The 23,967-nt window shown below is 41.9% G+C and overlaps 1 protein-coding gene across 2 annotated transcripts; it reads right to left on the minus strand.

The window, feature by feature from the left end:
* Positions 1–11: 11 nt before the first annotated feature.
* On the minus strand, positions 12–23,699 carry LOC139659576 (periphilin-1-like). 2 transcript variants are annotated; one of them, XM_071537886.1, is made up of 11 exons: positions 23,572–23,699; positions 22,939–23,007; positions 18,044–18,117; positions 15,961–16,191; positions 15,582–15,649; positions 13,140–13,259; positions 11,683–11,858; positions 11,468–11,503; positions 7,832–7,908; positions 6,645–6,776; positions 12–1,212 (listed from the first exon to the last, which is right to left on the minus strand). In XM_071537886.1, coding segments are annotated over exons 2-11 (1,110 nt in total). In that variant the 5' UTR covers positions 22,940–23,007; positions 23,572–23,699; the 3' UTR covers positions 12–1,017. The 2 variants fall into 2 exon arrangements, with proteins under 2 accessions (XP_071393987.1, XP_071393989.1); XM_071537888.1 differs by lacking the exon at positions 11,468–11,503.
* Between the last annotated feature and the right edge of the window lie 268 nt (positions 23,700–23,967).

Below are 23,967 nucleotides of genomic sequence, written 5' to 3' on the forward strand. Positions count from 1 at the left end.
AAAAACATTGTTCACTTACACACATTTTTCACTTGTAAGTCAAAACAAGACAAAAATGTATAATCTAAACACAAAAATGAAACTTGTTAATATAAAAAGAGCGGACAGAAAAAAACATAATGCAAAATACTTGTGTGATAGTTAGCATTAGTTGCACTTAAGAAATACAGATACTGGATGCACCATTCTCTCCATATCAGTATCAAGATTGAGAGAACGGTTATGATAGAAAAGCTTTATTATCGAATACTTTTATTCCTCGTTATTATTCCTAAATAGAACAGTTTGAATCAGTATGATTCAGCAATACTATGGCCAAGCCTCTAGCTGGGTGAATAGTCAAACATTTCACTTAACTTACTTTAAAATGTAGTCTGGGCTCAACCTGGGTATGTAGGTCAAACTGTCAAACTGAATGTAAACAACTTTGTTAGAATCTTGAGATCACAGTAAGGCAAACTGTTGTTTAATTTACCTTTCTACCTTTTTTTACCGTTTCTACCGTCTTTTTTAAATGACCTCAATGTATGATTAAACTATTAGAAAATAATGAAAACTACTCCACCAAATCCAACAGACGGCTTGAAAACTGGACTGTTCAGGCATGCATAGAAATTATAGGTTGATTAAACTTGAATCAACACATCTCCCTCCAGACGTCCCTCCTCTAGTACACTGTAAAAATGTCCATTTCAACAAGTCATTTAATCTAGTTTTGAATCTTAAAATAATTTTTTCTAAAACAAGAGAAAAAAAACTGCCAATGATGCAATATATTTTCACTTGTTTCCAATACATATGACTCTAACTCAAAGAATATTCTTGAATCAAGTTAGATGCAAACCAGTGGAGTGGTGTGCCTTATTTCATGATATTGTAAGTCAAAGTGCATTGGAAAAAAAAGTCAAATTAGCCTATCCAGCTGGCACATTGTTTCCCCCAGTCGTTTTAAATTGAGATTTTTAAGACTCCATACTTTGTCACTTCACTGACATGTTCAGATGGACATTTTTTTTCTTACGTTGAGGCCTCCGGCTGCTGTATGACCTGGTCCAGCTCCTTGATGAAGTGCTTGAGGTCGTCCAGGCAACGCTGCTTGATCTCCAACAGGTTCTCTGTCAGTGGGGTCTGCAGCATTTTGTCCAAACTGGGCTCCTTAGCCGCCAACATCTTCACCACTCTGCCAAACGTCTCACAGTCCTGTCTGTACAGCTGTACAAAAACCAATCACGTCAGGAATCTCATTAATATTCATTATGACAAAATGAAGCATACATAACTTATATAAAAGGAAATGACATTTTATTCATAAGAGCCCACAGAGCAAACATTAAAACTGACATCACTAAAAAAAGAGCAGTCCTATCCAGAACACAAGCTGTGAATGTTCCAGACCTGGTCTCATCATACCAACGCCAAACTGTGAACTTAATGAACCCAGTCCTGGCAAGTAGGTGTATTCCATGAAACAGGTGTGTGAATGTGTGTGTGCGAGCCCATGCAAGTGTGTGTCCGCCCGAAACAAAAGGGAGCCGAGGTGTCAGAGTATGTTAGTGGGTCTGCAGCGTTCTTTCACACCACATTGTAACAAGCTCTCACGTCCCGCTCACATTTTACTGCCTACCCAAAACGGCTGTTAACTTCTTTATTAGTGTCCCAGGTGCAAGCTCACTAGACCTTTATCACCTGGGGCGAACAGGCTCAATGTGGGGCCCTGCGCTGATGCCTCCTAGAGGGCAAGGTCTGGTCTAACTTTCACACCAGCCTATCAAGTGGCCCAACAGTCAAGGAGCAGTCTGGGACAGCAGGGTCCTCCAGGGTTCAGCTAATCCTGCCCAGCTCCCCTCTCCCCTCAATATAAGTTAAAATAAATAAAAGTATGCTTAAAAAAAAACATAAAGGCTGCACTCTGTCAGTCACTACAAATAAGAAATCAAACCGTGGTTCCATTACTAGTTAATAATTGAAACATGAATTCTATTTTGCACAAATTAACATAAAAGTACAATAAGAGACTAAACTATCTATAAAAAACATTTATCATAATATCTATAAAATATGTATCTATCATTTTTCCAGTGGACAAAGCTTACTATTTTGGGAACAGTTGGCACTAATCACTTTGTCAGATGGAAAACAGTCATTCTTCACATCAATTTTACTTAAGTGGCAAGAGATGTGACCTACTTCTTCAAAGTAGTGATTTAATCAAATGGTTCCAGCTTCCTTAGAGGTATAACTGTGTCATGTTCAGACCGCACAGCCATTTTAGGAATCTGGGCTGCACAGGCCTTTTTTTTTGGAGAACAACATAGTGACATTATCTGATACTGTCTGTCTGTGTCTTGAATGCAGTAAAAAAACAATAAAAAACTTAGCAGCTTTGGTAACTTTCAAGGCGTAAAGAAACTTGCTGCCTGTCAACTTCAATCAATGTCCAGCCTTGAGCAGGATGTGAGGTTAACCGGTTATACGGCTATATTCCAGGATCCTGTCAGCTATGGGGAAATTTAAAACCACAAATGTTGTTACTTCAACATCATGTGCATCTAGGCTGACTCATGATCGTGTACCCATCATTTTGTGTGTGCTGATCACAAGAACATTTGTAAAACCATTGAATGATTGTGACAAGACTGTTAATTGACAATTTCATGATGCTTCTTGGTGGTTGTAAGCAATAAAAAGTGTCTGCAATAAGGTAGTATACTAGATTTGACATGGTAAGGTGTATGAGTGCTATTATCAGGGAGAGAAAGGAAAAAATGGGGGAATGAGAGTCTGTACAATATTTAAAGACAGTTTGGTACAAGACAGTATCCTCCAGTGTCCTAAATTTGAAACTTTAAATTACCCATATAGCCACTATCAAGGTGCACTCTGAGACCAAATTCTGGGAGCGAGGTAGCTCATTTGGGTGGGACAAGACTCCCAACAACTGGAAAAGGTCAAGAAAAGGAGGACAACAATAATATGACATTTAACTCAGAACAATAAGGATGGAAACAGTTCACCACATGGGAACATTCACTGCGTTACTCAAGCGAAAAAACAGGTCTCCAGCAGCTGACGTAAGTGAGCCATGCTACTGTCAAGATTTTTCAGGGCTAAACTGCTTTCTTCTATTAATAATCCCACCCATTTTAGACCAAATCGACTCTGTTGAGAATTCCAGTCCAAAAGTCACAGGTGCACATAAAGTGTGTACGTACTGTATGTGTGTCTGTGACTGGAGTGGGCTAGGTAAGGTTAAGTGAAATTATACACACTCCACCATGCTCTCAGGAGGGAGAAAATGAGGGGTCTCCATTTTCTGCTCTACCTGCTAATTAAATGCAAAGCTAAAAATCTGCGATGCCTCCAGCCCCTAGATGTCTGAAGTTCTCCTGCATTCCCCTTCTATCTCTCACTCTCTCTCGCTCTCTCTCACACTCACTCTCTCCGTACCAGCCTGATAATACCCCTGCTGACTAGCTACAGCATGTTCAGATAGTTGACGCACAGCTATCTGTTCATTCCCGCATCCCTAACCCACATTCTGCGCTTCACAGGTCGGAACACTGTTGCGCTCCAGTTAGGACAAAAAGATGCGTTCATGTATCCAATATTATGGTACTGGGCTACAGCGAGACAACTGACAAAGACTAAATACAGTCTTCACAAGAGTTTGAGTGTTAAAGGAATACAGGTTATTATCCATGCCATTCCATTTTCTGAAAGCTTGGATAAACTGTACCACAACAGCATGCATTGTGCACACACTGGGGAGGAAAAGTCAAGAAAATCATGAGAATGACGAGAACTCTTGACAGAAATATCCCCGACTGTGGGAGATGTTTAAACCTCCTTGGACTCAGCCTGATGCTTTAATGTCTGCAGATCATGTCAAGCGAATTCACGGCCCCACATAATGATAGTCTTCAGTGCCGACCACAAGGAAGTGAGAGACTCACGACACGTGTGGCCAACTAAGCCCAGGGTCAACTTCTTCCAACTACGCAGGCTGGCTTCCCTGCCTACATACATGCTGTCTAGCCTTCTTAGGCTATTCTGAACCTTTGTTCCTTAATTTATCATTACAACTCTAAGTTCAGGTGGCTTTCCAAACCATCTTGTAAGTGCAAATTTCTCCTTTGGAAAACATTTTGATTATCTCTGGGCATTATTGCGGGGAAGCAAAAATTGGTTCCAGGTTTGAAGATGTGAGAGGAAACATGGGCTAAATGAGACAAAAGCATGTGGTGTGTGTCCCACAACCCAGCGCCCCTCTAATCACTTAGGCCTGATTATGTTTGCCATCTTTCAAAACAAAACCTTCCCTAAGCTTTTCCCAAGCTACATCCTTTGTTGACACTGATTACATTTTCACTTCATTATGTCCCATATACGCCGTTTTATACACTTTAAAGCTTCAAAGTAGGAAGAGGAAAAGGGTGGAAAAAGAGGCCTTGCAATGAACTCTGAACTCAAATTAAAAGATTTCCCTTGATGGTACTGGAGCTTAGAGGACTGTGCACAGGAGTATATTTGTGTGAGAGGAAGAGCGTCACTCCACATTCAAGTCATTACATTACTGCGGAATGGTGGAGTGTCTTCAAACAGACTGCTATTCTCTCAAAACCGCTCCCTTGTTACTTGAACAAACAGGAAGGGTGCTTTTGACCTGAGCGTGCTCTGTGTGTTGTGAGAAAAGGTTGTGGGGAGGTTCTGCCTAAGTTCCTTCACTGCAGTGGGAGCCATGGACTGATCCCACAGCCTGATACTGTAGGGCCACACAGGACGGGCTGGAGCCCCAGAGAGACGGCAGCACTAAGGGCCTTAGAGTGGGCTTCTACACAGATCGGATGTTTGTGGAGGTCCAAATTATGAGGGTACAGACAGGAGTGTGCGTTTGTGTGTTGGGATATAGGGTGGAGGAAGGGGGGCGTTAGGGGCCTGAGATTATACATACGGCTCTCACATGGACACTTAGTGGGGCTCTGTTCAAATGAGCGCCGATGCAGGCAGGGGTCCTTCGTAATAAGGGAAGTGGGGTAATGACTGGAGGGCTGGTACACATTAGGGGATATTAAAAGAGCCATTTTAATCACTCAAGCTGCAAACCGGACCTCTCGATGGAGGGGCTAATAGTTGAAATGGATATGTTTCATTTGCACTGATTGAGATGATGAATGAACTTCTCTGAAAATCACTCCCAGGAACTTAGCTAAGTACTGAATGGCTATTTTCTGATTTTATATGTTGTTGTTCTTATTATATGTTCAGATTTATTTTGTTTAATCCCCTGCTTGATTAGAGGATAACAAATCAACTGCTTCACTGGTCAGCAGTGGCATCAAACTCAAAGAGAATGAGGTACTGTGACAAAGGTTTACAAAACAACTGCGATTTATCACGCCTGCAATGGAATTATTTAACAACTTGAAAGATGTTATGAATGTAAAAAAAGGCAGCACCCAAGCAGGAATGTTTACTGTGTCAGAGCATAATTTATGTTTGGGGTTTCTGATTCCCTTTTGAAACAATCATAGAAATTATGTATCACAGCAGGCTCTTAGCCTACCCAGTGATGCAGTGAACTACGCTGATGAGACAAATCCACTCCTAACTGAAGCAGCCAAATCCTGACAGAGTTGTATAGTACTGTGCAAAAGTCTTAGGCATATGTCAAAGAAATCCATAAAGTGAAGATGCTTTCAAAACTAATGAAATTAAAAGTTTCTGAATATCAAAAATTTACAATAAACAGCAGTCTACTGACACACTAATGCAGAAAACAAATAAACATCTAAGACTCCTAAGAAATGTATATAAAAAATCTAGGGTCCTAAGACCCTAGATTGCACAGTACTGTATATATCTAGACCTCGTTGTTCAGTCTCAGTGGTCTCAGAGCCTATTTTTAAACGGTTACAACAAAGGATGGAGAAGTGAAGGTTTTTGGTGGCTGTGTGTGACAGGCTTGTCTCATAGTGCGGGCTGAGGAAATGTTGTGGATCGGAGCCGTCACTCTAAATCAGTCAGTGGACGTCTTCGCCACACCAGCTCCTGCCCAAGCATTAACACACTACTTGATCTAGTCAGCTTGGCCTTCCATGGCAGTGATGGATCAGTGTGTGTTTAGCTGAGCCTGGGGCAGATGTTACTGTAAAGACACAGTAGAGGCTCTTGCCGCTCACCACAGCTGTAGACTGGTTAGAAATGGCAGTGTAAGCATGTGTGTGCTAATGCCAAGAGACGTACCACACTGTGGGTGGGCCGGCTGCATCCTGCAGGGCATTTCCCGCCCTGCTTTAACGGGAACAGATAAGTGGTACTGTAGCGTAGTGTGTTGAAGGGGAGGAAAAGCAGCGCAAATCCAAATAGCAGGCCATGTGAAGCGTCACAACCTGAGGTGCTTAGGACTTTTCTGCCGACTCATCCTCCTTCTCTCCACCAAAATAATAAGTTACATGTTTCTCAAATATATGTGTATCTGGCCACAGAATATTTAGAAACCCACCGATCCTCATGGAGAAGGATTCAGATTTAATAAAGCCAATGGAGACAAGTTATTGGCGTAAAGTTATGGCAAAACCAACACCCAGTCAGTATAATGGAGAATTAACAGCAGTTGTGGCGTCTGATCGAGTAAATCTCATTACCGTCTCAATTTCCAGAGCTTTAGCCGCAATGGCCTGCGCCCGGCGGGCCTTGAAGTCTTCCTCTGGTGTCTTTGGCTCCGTGCTGGCAGCCACTGCCTCCTCCGACTCCGTTACAGATGCAGGGGGGTTTTCCTGGCAGGCCAAAGGTTAAGGGTTAGAGCTCAGGTCACCAGGTTTAGAAACTGGTTCTGATTTCAAAGTCTGTAACAAAGTTGAAGAGAGCCATCTTTGCTCTGTTACTGGTGTTGTGCTCTTGTTTCTGCACATGCCTCATTATGCTTGCAGCATGTCAACAGTAAACAGAAATGCTTTGCCACATACATCTCTCTGATCAAAGGATCCTGACAGCCAAAGATGAAAGTGAAAAGCCTGTGACACAAATGCATCAATCACAATTAAAGGAAACATAACAACCTACATGGGCCTGAATCAAAGAAAATATGTTATTTCCTTTTATTCCAGTATCTTATTCTAGACTTTAAAGAGTCATGATACCCTCACTTTGAGCCTTTCTCCACCTACTGCGTGATTTTGAAAAATGCAGCATGAAGGAACGGAGGGAAAGGGGAAGGGTGGGCAAATGGGAAAGATTGTAACATGTATGGTGAGTGCAAAATTCTGTAAATCACCAAAACACCACTATGCAGCCAGGATTTGCACAGAAAATCCAGGAAAAAATAAGTATGTGATGTATTGTGATTATGACTAGGATGGATGTGTTTCAACATAAAATTGCCATGAACATTGATTAACAGCTGAAAAAAGTAAGTTTAAGATTTCATACACCCCCTTCCCCAATTAACAAAGTCCTGGGACTGTCATCCTTCCATCCCAGGAAGTGGGACACACTTAATGAACATTTCCACGTTCATCGCGCCCATGTCAAACCACAAGAAAAAGGGAACTATAACGGCCATGAACCGCATGCCCTGTTTTGTGGGCACTACAGTGAATCACATAAAAACAATCTGTGGCAGATTCCATTTGCCATGCTGGGCAATAAATTTGTGTTTTAGGAAATGGAAAGAGAGTAATTTTATGAAGTTACTAGTTTCTAGACTGCTCACATTAAAGCAAATTTATTTTTCCAGCCTTTAAAAACACTAGGTGCTTCTGTATTTTATCCTAGTAAAAATATTAATGTGATGGTGATACTGGTTCAGAATGCCTTCACATGCTGGTCCTACCTTTGATGATACTGAGCTGCGAGGAGACCCGTCCACAGAGTCGCTGAGAGTGTGGCTAGTCAGTACGCTGGATTTATCTGTGGAGAAAGAGTCATGAGAAATGGAAACAGCAGTAAGCAAACCAGCAGACAATCAACCTCAGATGCCTATGGTAAACAAAGGAACCGTGGACAGGGGGAGACATTATTAAAAAACAGGGTAATATAAAGAACACATCAGGACCACCAAAACATTCCTTTATTTAATTTTGCTCTGTATTAAAAACACACTGGGGAACAATCATTTAAGTTCTACTGTGAGCCACCATGCAATCACTCACTTATTATTGTACAGTGAACAATGGAGAGGATAAGACGCTATGAGGCAGTTGAACAGTATAAATCGCTGTTTATTTTACACTCTCTTGCTGGAGCTTCCCACACAATAGTGGTCGAGGAGTTCAGCTGTGGCTAAATTGAAATATTGTGCTCTGCCGGCTCCAATATGTCTATAAAAAACAAATATGGCCAAGTTGTAGATGTTTGTTTTTATTTAAGGAATCTCCCATGGCGATGAGACAGAGCCAAGGTAAAATTAAAAACACTTGGACTTGTGATTTTTTTTCCTACTAACTACAGGGCTCTCAGGTTGTGAGACACCCAGTGAAACTTGGAGGTAGTTCCACAGTTAATAGTCAATGTGCAGTACAAATGCACCCAATATTTGTGGCTGCTAAAATGTAAATATCATTACCAAGTATAAGTCTAGATAAAAGATAAAATAATACATTTTGATTGTTCCCACCATCTTCAAAAGACCATACATTTGTCTAAGGAAAAGCTGGTAATATACAGGTAGTGTTACAATACCTATAGCCACACAAAATCTGTGGTAAAATAATAATAATAATAATAAGTAATTCGAATGATTAGTAACAGATGCATAGGAGCAGATGCTCATGAATTGCAAATTAAAGAGAAGCGGAGAGTGTGGAGCCTATGCAAATGAAATAATTTTTTTAGCATAGACAATGCAGATTATATATTGAAACTCAATAATGTGTAATGAAGCAGAAATAAAGACCTGCCTGACTGCTGTTAACAAAATTCTATGCAAACACGGTCTTGGATAGTGGACCATTTCATTTAACTGTATTTTAACGAGTTTAAGTTCATTGCTTTGTTCAGTGACTGTAATATTCAATATACTGAGTTACACAATCCAAGTATTGTTTGAAAATGCAAACTGCATTTAACTTACATAGGAGTCATCTAAGAAGGCTAACAACCTGAAGTCTACACTGAGGTACTGCCAACAGGCAGCTGGTCAATGGGCACACAGGCTGCATTCTTTTCTTATCGAGCACACTGGGCATGCTGTGCTGCCACTCTACTTGCACTGAGCCATGACGGATGGCTAGTCCCAAATGTATCTTGCCACAATAGTCTGAGCTGTGGCCCCTATCAGGGGCATTAACAAGGGCATATGTCAGCCGGGAGCAACTGGAATGCCACAGCTAGCTTATTCACTGGATTTCATTCAATCCTTCTGATGCCTATTTATTAATTGGGAAGAAAATGTCATGACACATACTGTACATCAGCATGGATTTCATTGCAAAATCTTGATCTGGATTAATAGGGATAGGTAAAGGATAATAGCCGTGTGTACATGTATGTGATTTTTGCCTTGACAGGAGTTGTAGACCTTGAAAATCCAAGAAAATCACAGCATTTGACAAAAATGCTATGCTGGCCATAATATCTATATTCACTTGTGACATTCCATTTCTTCTTTGTGCCTCAATACAGTATCTTGGAAGAACAAAAGGGAGCTCTTCCACTGAGGCTACATTATGACACACTCACACATTTTCAGAAAAAATGCCTCACTACTGAGGTTAGTGTAGTATTTTCATTCTTTCAAGTGTTCATATTTGAGCTGTTATAGGAAGACTTTCTTTTATATAAGGAAAGCTGATGAATGATTAATCAGCACAAAATATGCAACCAAAAATAATAGCGATAAATATGATACGCAACAATACACTAGAATGGTTTGAACTCTTGTCAAGGCAAAAACAGAAAAGATCTACTCGTTAAAAATAACTGGCATTGTCCTTTAAGGCTTGCATTTTGTAATTTGTTTCATCTATCTTATTCTTGTTGAATTTCCATATTTTATTCTTCTTTAACACCGTTTCAATTCATGCTTGCCAGTTTTGTTGTTTATTGGCTTTAATGCATTATTGCTGAAGTGCTTACAAATAATTTATATCAATATTTAAGATGGCCTAGACATAACAGAGAGTTTGACAGCATCATACATTATCACCAACATTTTGTGAAAAGACATTGTACAGAGCCTCCATGTGTATCACTAAGCCCGGTGAGTATTCCTTATCACCAAAAACCCTGTTCTGTGTACTTTGATGTGCTGGCCTAATTAGCGTTCCAGATGGGGGTGGAGGTGGGAGGGACAACTGTTTTCTCACTGTTTTATTGCATCTTCAAAGGGGGGTACAACATGGATACCAGGCTTCCAGAACATTAATATGTTTATGCATGTTAGAAATCAAAGCATTAACACTGGAGAAATTACTGTCCAATCTCCTTTCCCTCAGCCTAATAATTCTGACCATCTCGGATCACTTCAAAAACAAGCTTTTGCAAATGTGAAGCCATAAATTTCACTGGTTCACCTTTGCTAATTAAAGTTCTAAAGCCTGTGAGAAGTCACAAAAGAACAGAAAGCATGTAAAATGACGGACAAGGTGATTTTGAAGACATCTGTTAAGTCAGTGCGTAAACTGCTTTCTCACTGAAGAAAAAGGTCAGACCCTGAATCGAAAGCCAAACCACCTCAATAAACCAAGGCTATCCTTTTCCCAGCCTCTAACAGTGTGCATGGTGTGAGTGTAATTAACATCTTAACGTGTTCCAGCACACCCTGACCCCTCATATTACACACCACCTCTGAAAACAGATGCTTCACTTAGAATGGCTTAATTCTTTTAGACATATAATTACATGTCTCAGTAAGATGAGAAACTGATCTGTATTGCTGTCATTGCACAAGCTATGACAGCTGCAGGGACAAAAATTGCACTCTCAATTTCCCCATGTCGCTCTTCTGCATAATTCCAACTTTTCACTGATGCAATTTTTTGATTAGACAGGAGGAAATTCACAACTCCACTGTAGCGCTCCCATTAGCCATGCTCTCTCAGGTTTCGCCTGCAGCGGCCAATCACAGTGTCAGGGAGTTCAGAGACATACTATCCACTCGGGCAGCAGGTCAGATTGCCAGGTCCGTTATTGCTAGTTCCACAACAGATATTAGAAAGCAAAAGGTGGAAGTCAGAGCAGGAGAGTGCGTTCATTTTTATGTTTTTATATAAACACCTTTATGTAAAGCTCCATCTGTTTTTAGTTGTCTCTGTTTATTTTCTAGTTGTATCTGTTTATATATTGCATTACCTTTTATTCCAATTTTTGTATTTATTCTTTTTTTTTTTATTTAGCTTTATTTTATTTATTTAATTGTGGTACTTTTCCATCACTGGAACACAATATCAGGCACAATTAAAAAGAAGAAGTGGGCTTAGGCTGTGCTGACCACTAAGCCCATGTGAAATGCCTTTCTCTAGAAACTTACCAAGTTCCCTGTTATGGCCACAAGTCTCTTCATATCCTGGAAAATAACATGTACAATCAAAACATTGACAAGTGATACACATACAAACACAGAGACCAAATTCAAACAAACGTGTAATGGTTATTATTATTTTTGTTGTAATATAATTATGTTATTTTCCATTTCAAAATCCTAAGCTTGTGCTATTTGACATCCACAGATGACTAAGGACTTACGCCTTTGCTGGAGCTGCTGGTAGGTGTAGCCTTTGTCCTTGTCAGGGGAATAGCTCCTACTGCTGGTGTTTGATCCTGTACGGACAGGTATGGGTGGCTGACCTTCCCTCCGTATAGGAGAACGGTCCCGTACAGAAGTGTAGGGCTCTCTCCGCCTGTAGTTATCATGGTCCTCCCTGAGGAAACAAAGAGCGACAATGGAGTTCCAGAGACCATCAAATCCTCCCAAAGCACTTAAGTCACAGCTCTATGTCCATGTGCATTATACAAATCAGGTGAATATTTGTGACGAGACAAAAAAATGACTGCACTAACAAAAGGGCTTGAAATCAGTATCTACCTCTTGCAAAAACCAAAATAAAATTGGCAGTGCCAGGTTGCTCTCTTAATTCTTCCTGGCAATTAACTTTTAGTTTACCAACTTTGCACATTGGCAGCCCCAAATGGCAGCGAGGTAAGTGAAAAATGTGAACTTCAATACCCAGAAATCACATAACATGACATCAGTAAACTGCACACAATACGCTCATAGCCGGTCAGTCTATGATCGCTTTATACCAGAGAATACAAAGCGGACAAGAGAGGCAAAATCTCAAAATCTAACATTGGTGAGTCCGGCTTTCTCTGGACAGAGTGCTCGCTGGCTGTGATTTAGGAGACAGTCATTATTTCACCAATTCATTACTGCCTGTGGGTGGAGAAGTATATATACACATGACACCGGAATTTCTCTGGAACTATTGGGAAATCTGCAGGGTCTCCACAGGGGAGTGGGATGCTCTGTGCTATTGCAGCCCTACTTTATGATTTAGCTTGATAAGATGGATGTATTATTACATAAAAATCTTGCCCAAATGCAGCTTCAACTTCAGATAACAAATATCTGCTTCAAGTTACTAGGCCTATTTCTCTGCTGGTTCCAGTGCAACTGAATGTAGTTGGTGCATAATTTGTAAGAACAGGCTGCAGACTTATATAGCACTTCACCCAACCAGCACTTTACTTTAACACCCCGGTCCACTGGGCTCCCACTTTGTTTGTTTTTTCTGGGATATTCTCTCTTATTTCTGAACAGTCTTTGATGATAATTAAGCATATTATAAATGTAATGCAGTTTGCAATGTACCTCATGCTTACAATGAGCAATATCAAGATATGTCTATCCATGTCTATCTACGTACATGATGCCTTGAGGTGGAAACAAATTGTAAAAAGTGGAGCAACTAGCCAGATGTGCTGTATAAAATAGGATTTTATAGTAGACTATTTTGATATAAGGAGAACTTCGCCTGAATAACAAGGCCATGTTTCATGTCATTTTAGACAGTCCTACTGTACATGATTTCAGGAGGAAAAATACCTTTTGCAGTGTGCAAGGTTATTCAAATGAATATAATCATGCTACATGTTCTGTCATTACATTTTAAAAGGGTAGGCTGTGTACTATAAAACTATACCCTCGGTCTGTATATGGAAGTGGCGGCATTAACTTGTGGTCTCCCCTGTCTGGTGTGGACTTTCGAGGGGCTGACCCTCGACCTCTGCTGCGGAAATAGGGGCTGCCTCTGCTCCTGCTCCTGAAAAAAATAGGTATAATAGATTATTATAAAATAATAATAATAAATGCATCTCAAATTCAGGAGTGAGTTTATGGTCACGACTACAGACACAGAACCCTTTTTCAGAAGAAAAAGGGATGGGTATTTTTTTCACTAAAATTTATCTTCAAATATCGGCAGAACCATGATATTGGCTAAACACGGGAACTGAAGTCATAAACGACATAACCAACTTTCTTTGCCATGTGAAATAATTACCAGTTTCCAGATTTCAACTAATTGATAGGCCTAGCATATGTACTGAAACATCACCAGTTATGTTCCTGATCCCTATGATTTTCCTGGCTGAACGGTGCCTAAACAACATGCTTTAGTACCAGAGGTATAAATGACCCAATGGCACCTGGTTGTCATGACCCCTGCCTGAACTCAAGCCACATCCCAAACAAAGAGCAGGCCTAACAAGGCCTCAAGCTTTTACGACTTATGGCCTGTTTGAAGTAGCCACGGCTCAGCTTGCCATTTGCCAAATAAACTTAATTGCCATCGTTGTAGTATTTCAGTGCCCCTACAAAACTAACATCACAAGGCTATGGATAAAAAAAGGAGTTATATGCTTTGTTCAGGAACAAACAGGAATTCTATAAGCACAAATCAAGCAGTTATCAGGAAAGGTCAGACATTTGACATAAAACAACACAAGTCAAAAGGGTCATGTCTCACACTGGCAGAGATTTAAAAAGTACCCTCGGAGTACTGAGTAACACAGCAAGAAAATTGTCAGACCCATTCAATCATCTGATGAGTCATCTGAAGCTTAAAATTATCCCTGGGTCCCATAAGATGAAAAAATAATGCAAAAAAATGAAAAACAGCCATACCAAAAATACGAAACTGATACTATTTGCATCTTTATTCCCTTCGCTTCCTTTGATAATTATCCACTAACAAAAAACGTCTGTTTATGCTCTAAAAAAAGAAGGAACATCAATACTTCAAGTAATTTTAAATGAATTCACAAAGCCAGTTTACAAAAAACATTAAACAAGACATGGCTTAATTTGGCAACTTTGATGGTTCAAAGGGAGAGTGACTCATAACTTTAAGTTGCATTTCTGGCAATTAGCTGGTTTCTCATTTTACTCATTATCTGCCATTCATCATCTGAGGTCAAGAACTCCACAGAAGAGCAGGATAACCAATTTGCCCTGCCTCTGTTACCAAGAGTTACATTAGGGTGATGCACCCCCTGTCTATATCCCACACCCCTCTCTCCCTGTATGTATGAGTGTGAGCCCTGTTTGCTTCACAACGCTTCCTCTGACTTGTGCTATTGCGACGCATAGTGAGTAACTGCCCAACATGGAGTTCGAAATTTGGAAACAAACACAATCTCCAGTCTAGAATGCCCCTTATTAGTTATTTGAGTAATTTGGCAAATGTACTCAGCAAATCTCCTGTGCAGTAAAATAATGGACTTTAAAAATGGCCATTATGAGTCCATTTCAGATGAATCCAGTGATGATATAATTGGACAGAAAGGACACAGAGGGCATAGGCTGCTCAGAAAACCTGAGGAGTGTGTGGGTGTTTGACTGGAGAGGGAGTGGCCCAGCTGTTTTTCCTCTGGGGGGGTTGGCTCTTTGGCTCAGTGAGTAGACACTAGTGCCCTTTGTCCCGGTCTCTAGCCTGGTGTGACTCCTGGGAAGGGGGGCCTTGGCCCGTGAAGTGTTGGCATGTTGAACTGGCTAGGGCAAGAAGGTTGTCTTGGCAGTATGGGGTAGAGCTAGGTGGATCTAGCTGTTGTGTGTGGCCAAGCTTCAAGGGCAAAACTTGAGTGCAGTACAGTAGCAGAAAAGTGAGACAAAATATATTTCCCAAAAGCATACTTTCTGACTAAAGTATTTGTATTACTATAATGTCTATCTAACAGCTTGTAACAATGTGTGGAATATTCTTCACCATCAATGATAATGTCTTTAAAGGAGGGAATTTTGCTTTGAGTGTTTCATCACTGATGGACTGGCCTAGTCCAAACTTTACTGAAACAGAATATCGAAATTAGCGTTAGATTAAGGCTCAATTAGTTTTTTTCCTCCCCAATTACATTTCATGCAGCAACACACATTAAGTGATTAAAATTCTAAAAGCCAAATCTTGTCCAGCTTGGAAAAGACAGAACTCTGCCTCCACCTAGAGGTCAGTACAAGCATTACATGAAGCATTTGAATTGCAGTGAAGGAAGACAACAATTCACCAAGTAACAATTTCACATCATAAGGATGCTCCAAAAAGAATTCGAGATCAAACTGGTCAAATAGCAGAATCTATATGAATTACCTTATCTCTACTTGACGCCTTAAATGACCGTCATCTCTGTTTGAACTGTAGTGGGAGTACGGGTCCTCCTGAAAAAATAATCTGAATCAGAACGACCTTAATTGTAAAGTACTACAAATGTGGACATTTTATTCTCTGTGACACTACCAGAAACAGTAAAAAATGTTAGGCCTACAAGACAAAATTAACATTATAAATAACACATCAACACAGGTTTTTCCTGACTACTTTGGGATGCTGTTTGATTATGTTCCTTACTAGTAGATATGCTCACGGTTCAAAACTAGACCCTCTGATGTGCATATAGTGTTTTATAGTGAATTGCTGTTAAACTTTCAACATAAAAGACAATAGATTTTTCAAACCAAGCTTGCCATACGTTTAGCGGGGGAGAGGAATTTCTGCGAAAACTGCCAAAGTTGGGGTTGTCATCAGTGTATCCACGATCGTTGGATGGGTAAGCGCCTTCGCCACGGTATTCTCTTGCATCCTGGTGAGTTCGAGAACCACCATACCACTGGTCTTCATCATATCCTCTATCGTATTCCAGCTCTGGCCGAGTCACAGAGCCCCTCTTTTCAACAATATTGACAACTCTCTGGACTGTCACCTGAAAGGACACCATTGCCAGAAGTTACAGCTTTGAAACAAGTCAGACATATCATATTTTACATTTCAGGTTATTAGCCCCAACAAAAAAGGCTACTTCACTTTTAAATACGAGAGAGCCTAAAAGGAAACAACTCTCAATTTCATAAATAACATGCTATTCCAACTGCACCAGAGTTCAGTCTAGCTTTATGAATATGGGCAGATATTCATAAAGAGCTGGGGAAAAAAGAGCTGGGAAAAAAGCCTTCTCCTACTTTGCTCCCTGGACTTGGAATAATCTGCAGAGCACACTACATCTTAATAAACTAGTCCCCTTGGAAAAATTTAAAGCCATGTTAAAAGTCCATGTAACTGAGAGATGCAACTGCCTTAATTGAGCTGGATATAGTCTCTTCCTTGTGTGTTAGATGTTTGTATTCCCTGTCTGTTGTGTTTTATTTCTATTTAAACTATAATTGTAACTGATGTTTGTATTCCCTGTCTGTTGTGTTTTATTTCTATTTAAACTGTAACTGGTGTGCTGTCTTGGCTAGGTCTCCCTCGGAAAAGAGATTTCAATCTCAAGGGACTTCCTGGTTAAATAGAGGTTAAATAAAAATAAATAAAAAAAGATATCTCGCAAATATAGGAACCAAAGAGCCAAGAGGAAAATCTGTGGTGTCATTAATATTAGAGCTGCAACGATTAATCGATTAGTTGTCAACTATTAAATTAATCGGCAACTATTTTGATAATCGATTAATCGGTTTGAGTAATTTTCTAAGAAAAATAAGTCAAAATTCTCTGATTCCAGCTTCTTAAATGTGAATATTTTCTGGTTTCTTTACTCCTCTATGACAGTAAACTGAATATCTTTGGGTTGTGGACAAAACAAGACATTTGAGGACGTCATCTTGGGCTTTGGGAAACACTGATCGACGTTTTTCACCATTTTCTGACATTTTATAGACCAGACAACTAATCGATTAATCGAGAAAATAATCGACAGATTAATCGACAATGAAAATAATCGTTAGTTGCAGCCCTAATTAATATACATTGCTTGAAGATAAAGTTGCTCCTTAGACAATGACCTGGAGCCTGTAGAACTGTAGAATGCTTAAACTTACCTTAATTTCATCCTAATGCTGAAAATTACTAATTCTCATATAAAATAATCCTATTTTACAGTCACCTTTTCCAATGTTGACATATTTCTCTCTCACACACATTCTGTACACATGCAGATGAGTTAGACTGTAGGGGCAAAACTTGCCCCGCAAATATTTTTTTAAATTTCCTACAGTGGTTCAAGGTTACTTCATCATTATGCCAACCAATAATGGTGTTTAACGTACAATTTAAGGAAAAGGTGAGCTCCTTTTCTGGTCAAAAAGACTCATTATTCTCCAAGGAGTCCTAACATCCCATTATATAAGAGATAGGGACACTTGTACATCTGAACTCCTCTGTGCTAACACTTGAGCCTCAGGAAAGAAAGAATATGATTCTTGTGATCATATAAATGCTGTATATCAACTATATCAAAAGGCATCTTGAGTTACTATACAATCTTTGAATGAAATAGCAAACATATAATACTTGGTGGCAGTCTTGTGCTAGACACCACCATAGTCTCCAGACTGGCTTAGCCTATATATAGATATATGGTCATGGGTACAAAATGAACAAAAGTGACTGAATACAATCAGTTCAAATCAAACTACCACTAACCACAAGAAAACAACTTAAAGAACAATAGCAGTGTCATGATACCAGGGATCGTTTGTAAGTAACCACTAGTACTTGCATATTACCTACGAAACTTAGTCAAACTCATATATTTGACAATGTAAGATGTCTCCCCTTACCTCTCTCACATCTCTCGGCGGGAAGTGCTCTTCATATGTCTCTCGAATACTTCTTCGATCTCGACGATATGCCACTGCAATGGGAATGTGTTGGTTAGATTACCCCAAAACAGCTGTTATGAGTACAGTATGGCTTTTATAGTTATGCACAACATGCAACATAGCCAAACATTTTAAATTCACAGGGATGTGATTTGAATTCGAAGAGGATTAAATGGGGAGGCTTCATGATGTGAAGCTAACTAAGTCGATAGAACCCCATCAGAGGACAAAGCCAGTGTGAAATAGAATGATAGTTACGTATTGTAACTCTAGTTCTATGATCACAGGCGGAGCCCTCTAACTGGGCTCTATTGGCTTAGCCACTTATCTAGTCGCCTCAGCGCACTGAAAATTTGCATGCACGTGCTCAGCCAATCAGGATGAGCCTGTACACCCCCTATGGGGTCTCACGCTTATAAATGGCGAGCGGCCCCTCATTCAGCATCCACCTAAGTCTTCAGCGACTTGTGGAGCGGCAGGGCGAGCTGTTAGAGGGCTCCGCCTGTGATCATAGAACTAGAGTTACAATATGTAACTATCGTTCTATTTCACTCAGGCTTCACCTTCTAACAGGGCTCTATTGGCTTAGGGGGCGAAACAATGTGTAACATTGTATGTGTATGTGTAAGGTGTAACAATGCAATAGGTCAGCCAGATATGGTTCTGCTCACACCCATGTCTATAGAATGGGGGGTGTGAAAACCATCATTACACTTAAATCATGTTGACAAAACAGTAAGGTGTAGCGCTGGCCAACCCAGTGGCCGGTCTCCATCGAGCTACAACACGAGAGACTCGTGCATATTAGGTAATTTCTTCACAGGTCTCGTGTACCAGTACTGTACAGAACTGGAGAAAGACCCAGACACATCCAACAGATAGAACCTGATGAATGGACAGGGCGTCGACCAGGACGCCGCTGTGCAGATCTCCTCCACACCTGTTCCACTGAACAGTGCCGTCGACGCAGCCACACTCTGTGTCGAGTGCGCGTGGATGGCTGCAGGAGGGTCCCTACCCGCCAGCACATAAGCCTGTGATATTCCCTCACAGAGCCAGTGGGCGAGTCTCTGCTTTGACAGGGGCTTGCCAGCCACACTATCTGCATAGCACACAAAAAGCTGCTGTCTGTGCCTCACTGTGGCTGTGCGTTCCACATAACATGCCAAGGCACACACGGGGCCATAAACGGTCCTCTCTCTCCTCACCATGAGGAGGAGGATAGAAAGCCTCCAGCTGAATTGTCCTAGACCGAAAAGAACTATTGATGGATGGACCGAAAGAGCCCGAACCGAAAGTCACTCACTCTTTTAGCTGAGGTCAAAGCAAGCAGCAGAGCTGTCTTGACCGACAACAGCTTAAGAGAACTCTGCCTAAGCGATTCAAAAGGCTCCTTAGAAAGAGCCTCCAAGACCAAAGGCAGCTCCCACTGGGGGGCAGTGGAACGCACCACTGGGCGTTTTCTCCTAGCCCCTTGCAAAAAAACACTTCATGAGGGGGTGGTCGAAAATCAACCTCTCTCCAAACTCCTCATGGCAGGAAGAGATTGCTGACGCATACACTTTAATAGTGAGTGTGCCAACCCCCTTTCCAGCAGGCACTGGAGAAAAGAGAGAACAGATCCAACTGAAGAGTTCACAGGATCGATGTTCCACTACCCGCACCATTTTTGAAAGCCCAACCATTTAGCCTTGTAGCTATCAATGCTGGATTGAGCCCTCGTGCCCTGGATGGTCTGCACCACATTCGCAGCCAGTCCAGTGTGCATCAGTCTGTCCCTCTCAGGAACCAAACCCTGAGAGGCTGTCCCAGGCTGGGCATCGCGCCTGTCGCTCCGTTCGCCTGAGACAATGCCCCCCAAAACTGGGGAACTGTCCAGGGCTGAGCCACCAGCAGCTGTTTCATTTCTGCGTACCACGGTGCTGGCGTGTGGGCCGGTGCCACCAGAATGAGTGGCAGTCTCACCATTCTCATTGGTGATGCTGAGACTGTCAGCCGCCCCATTTCGGCTCGAAGACCAGAGGGGGGGGTTACCCCCCCCACCGAACTGCTCCCCGCTCTGCCATGCTTCCCATGTGGGAAGCGAGCAGAGAGCAAAATGATGGCTGTGATCGCTGGTCTGGCTGGTTTCCCTTGTGGGAGGAGGACAGAGAGCAATCGGCCATCAGGGTGGTAGGAATAGGTTCTTTGTGGAAGAAGTAATTTGTTTTATTACAAACAAACAAATTCACATCATTCACACAAGACACAATGGGAATATTACCACGGCACTAACACCTCAGGGTCCTCTCTGGGCAGGTGGCGGAGGGGGAGCATCAATATCGGAGTGGGCTGGTGGCGAGGCGGGCTGCATCGAGGACGGGGCCGGTGGGGGGCAAGAAGAGGACGTAGTGGAAGAGGAAGCCGCATTACGCCGTCCACGCCTCTTGGACGCTGTCGTACGCCGTTCCCTCGAGTCCTGCGATGAAGTCTTCTGCTTAGTGGAAGAAGATGCCAATGGCAGATGACGGCGTAGCTGAGCCTTTTCCTCCTCTAAGCGTTGCAAACGCTACGTAGCCAAGGTGACGGATGCGCCAAAGAGCCCGTCAGGCGACAGCGGAGCACCCAGCAGGTCCTCCTTGTCCTTCTTCTGAAGGGCTGTCAGACCGAGCCACACGTGCCGAGCCCCGACGGTAGACAGAGTCATGATGCGTCCTGCGACGGCAGTGACTCTGGTTAAATTGTTCATCTGTCCCGCAATACGGGATACACAATCCAAATCAGAAGTGGTGAGGGAGGATTTCCCTGTCGACGCGGTGGATAGGGACACCCGCAGCAGGCCCAGGTTATTGGCCACGGCTGCCGTCTGAGCCGCCAGGTGGAAAATCCTGCTGAAGAGTTCCACTGTCTCCTTGTCTCTGGATTGAGGAGGAGCATGTTTCCTGCTGCCAGACCAGCTGGTTGAGCCAGGAGAAAAATGAGTGGCCAGCGCGTCATCGAGCGGGGGAAGACCAGAGTGGCAGATAGCAGCTTTCCCGTGGACATTGGAAAAGTCGGAGACGGAGGAGATGTTGTCATCGCTGTCTCCGCCGGCCTCCGCCTCACTGTCATCACAGTGGCGCTCGATTTCAGGAGAACGCTGATGCTGATAGCATTTGAAATGAGCCCAAGGCTGCTGGCGTCTCACCATGGAAAGGGCCCTGCAGCTGCTGCAATCTGGCAAGTCGGAGACCGCGTCAGCAGCATGTTCCGGGTCGAAGCACTCGAAACACGCCTCATGCGGAACGCGATCAGGCCGGGGCAGTCTGGGCAGTATTTAGCGATGTTGGTCTCAGATGATGCCATCCTAGGCAAACTTGTTCGTCAGGCGCTGAAGAAAAAGTGGAAGCTGAATGAGGGGCCGCTCACCTATACACCCCCCATAGGGGGTATAGGCTCATCCTGATTGGCTGAGCACATGCATGCAAATTTTCAGTACGCTGAGGCAACTAGATGAGCGGCTAAGCCAATAGAGCCCTGTTAGAGGGCAAAGCCTGTGTGAAATAGACCGATAGATATGCTAGGCAACTTTAAGTTTTGTGATCACAGGCGGAGCTCTCCAACATGTCACCCTGTTACTCCCATGAGTCACTGAAGACATCGTGGATGCAGAGAGGATGTGTGCTCGCCTTATATAGGGCAGAGTACCATAGGGTTGTATGGGCTCATCCTGATTTGATCAGCATTGATCTTCAGAGGGTTCGACCAAGACGCCTCATATCAGCATGGCTTGTCTAAAACGATATTTGGCTCAGTTAGTAAGTAAGTCCACTATACTGCCTTCCTCCCTGTATATATCGGTATACTTTGTTGGACTACAAGTAAGATGATACAAAGCTGACTTTTCAATCGCAATGCAAACTCATTTCATTGAGTTCATTTGCCCTTGCATATTAGGCTACACAGAAATGGTAGACAGAATAATTGTGGCCGTTATTTATTTAGGTGTTTAAGTTAGTCAGCGACTACAATCTTGACCAATAGGTGGGAAACACTGACACTGAAACATGCACACGCAGGGTCACAAATAATGTTCAAGTTGATTTTGGTATGTGTTAATTTTTTTCAGTTTCAGGATTTAAACTATAATTTAGAATGTAAAAATGCAATTCCTTGCACATTTAAAAGCTATGCCTGAATTGCAATTATCATGCCTATACTGTATGTGTCTGTGTGTCCAACCCTCACCCTCTCCAATCCCCCGGCATGATGATGAGTACATCGGTGATATATGTGATCCTGACTGGTTGATAGGAGGATGCAGACTTTCACCCAACCCTAACGAGCATTCAAATTTTCAGCATACTGAGATAACTAGTTGAGTGGTTAAGCCAATAAAGCCCTTGTTAGAAGGCCATGCCTGTATGAAATAGATAGGGATGCACCAATATGCGATATTTTCCCACCCATAGCAGCCAATACCAACATGTATTTTTCTAAAAGTCTTAGTATAAATGCAGGTGCAAAACAGGTTACACTTTTCAGACATGCCCATTTAGGATAATTTAGTGGTTTTTTGTTTGTTTTTTAAACAAAAGACCATGCTAATTTTATTCTGTTGCTAAATTGACAGTTGCATTAAATGACACACTCCTAGAAGAAAACGTACAGTTGATACCGGCCGATACTGATAGTCTGCCAAAATATTGGTGCATCCCTAAGAGAGCCTATTTAGCAGCATGATGCCGACTTGATGAGTTGTGTGACTAGCAGGACCTGCTTTGAGTAGATAGCCTTTCACGTTCAAAGCAAGAAATGCGAATTGTGCTACAAAGGGCATCAACTAGGCAAAACTGCTATGGTTGCAAACTCAAAACGCAGTCATTTTCACTTACTGTTGAAGGTGTAAATGGTGTTGTTCCAGGACTGCTATGCTCAAGATGTCTCAGCAGGGGATAATGGACCTATAAAGAGGAAAAGAGTAGCCTCATTAATCTGATTCAAAAGATGAGTGGATTCATCTCAGACCACTTGTGACAATTTAGCAATACACAGCATCGCCTTCTTGGCAGGCAGGTTAATTGTAAACAAATACTAACGTTAGGTGATTTGAAAGTCAGTGCAGTTGCAGTACAATTAGTGGTTCCCCAACACAAAATATCCCAGCCTTCTCAAAAGTTAACTCTGTCTTTTTCATCAACGGTGACTCTCATACAGGGGACACTTCCTTTTACTGAGAATGTCGATGAAGTAGATAATTGCACCATTTACAATGTGATTACACTTTCGCCAAAGAGGGGGGCGGCGACGTGGACAGTCCAGCACCCTGAGCAAGACACCAAAGATGCCCATACATGTTTAATGATATCAGAGGTCATAAATTTGAGCCCCTATGTCAAATCTCGCTGGGAGTACAGGGGGTTTTGTTGACATACTATAAATGTTATTAAATTTAAGTGGACAAGAACACAGCATTTACACTGTCAGGTAAGCTAGCACACCAGGAGGTCAGAAAGAAACTCACCTACCACACATTGATTTGAATACTCCTAGTCCCAAATTAAATTAGCAAACTTAATTCACGTGTATGGTATGAACGAAAATAAAAAACGCATCTCTTCTTCCTTTCCCCCCCGCTTCTTCTTCTTCTTCTTCTTCTACTACTACTTCTTCTTCTTTATTTTTGAGGCGGCTGACATCCAACTGAAAGGTGTATTACCGCCACCTATTGGGCTGCAGTGTGGGTAGAGACTTGGAGGATAGACTTAAATCTCTTAGATTCTATTTATTATCCTGTTTCCCGTAAAAAAGAAAAAAACAAAAACGAAAAACTGCTTCTTCTTCTTCTTCTTCTGTATATGTCTATATACCAGTGGTGGAAGAAGTACTGAGATCTTTAACTTAAGTAAAAGTAGCAATACAAC

This window comes from Centroberyx affinis, unplaced genomic scaffold (assembly GCF_046629955.1).
Source record: "Centroberyx affinis isolate AG114_WGS23_722 - 3 ecotype Tasmania unplaced genomic scaffold, CSIRO-AGI_Caff_v1 ptg003145l_1, whole genome shotgun sequence".
Lineage (NCBI taxonomy): Eukaryota > Metazoa > Chordata > Actinopteri > Beryciformes > Berycidae > Centroberyx > Centroberyx affinis.

Excerpts from the sequence above, each read along its gene's own strand:
- LOC139659576 (XM_071537886.1), bottom strand. Across the intron at positions 16,192-18,043 it reads CGCCGAGAGATGTGAGAGAG|GTGACAGTCCAGAGAGTTGT; the intron begins GTAAGGGGAGAC and ends GTGTCCTTTCAG. Across the intron at positions 7,909-11,467 it reads TGGCCATAACAGGGAACTTG|ATAAATCCAGCGTACTGACT; the intron begins GTAAGTTTCTAG and ends CTTTCTCCACAG.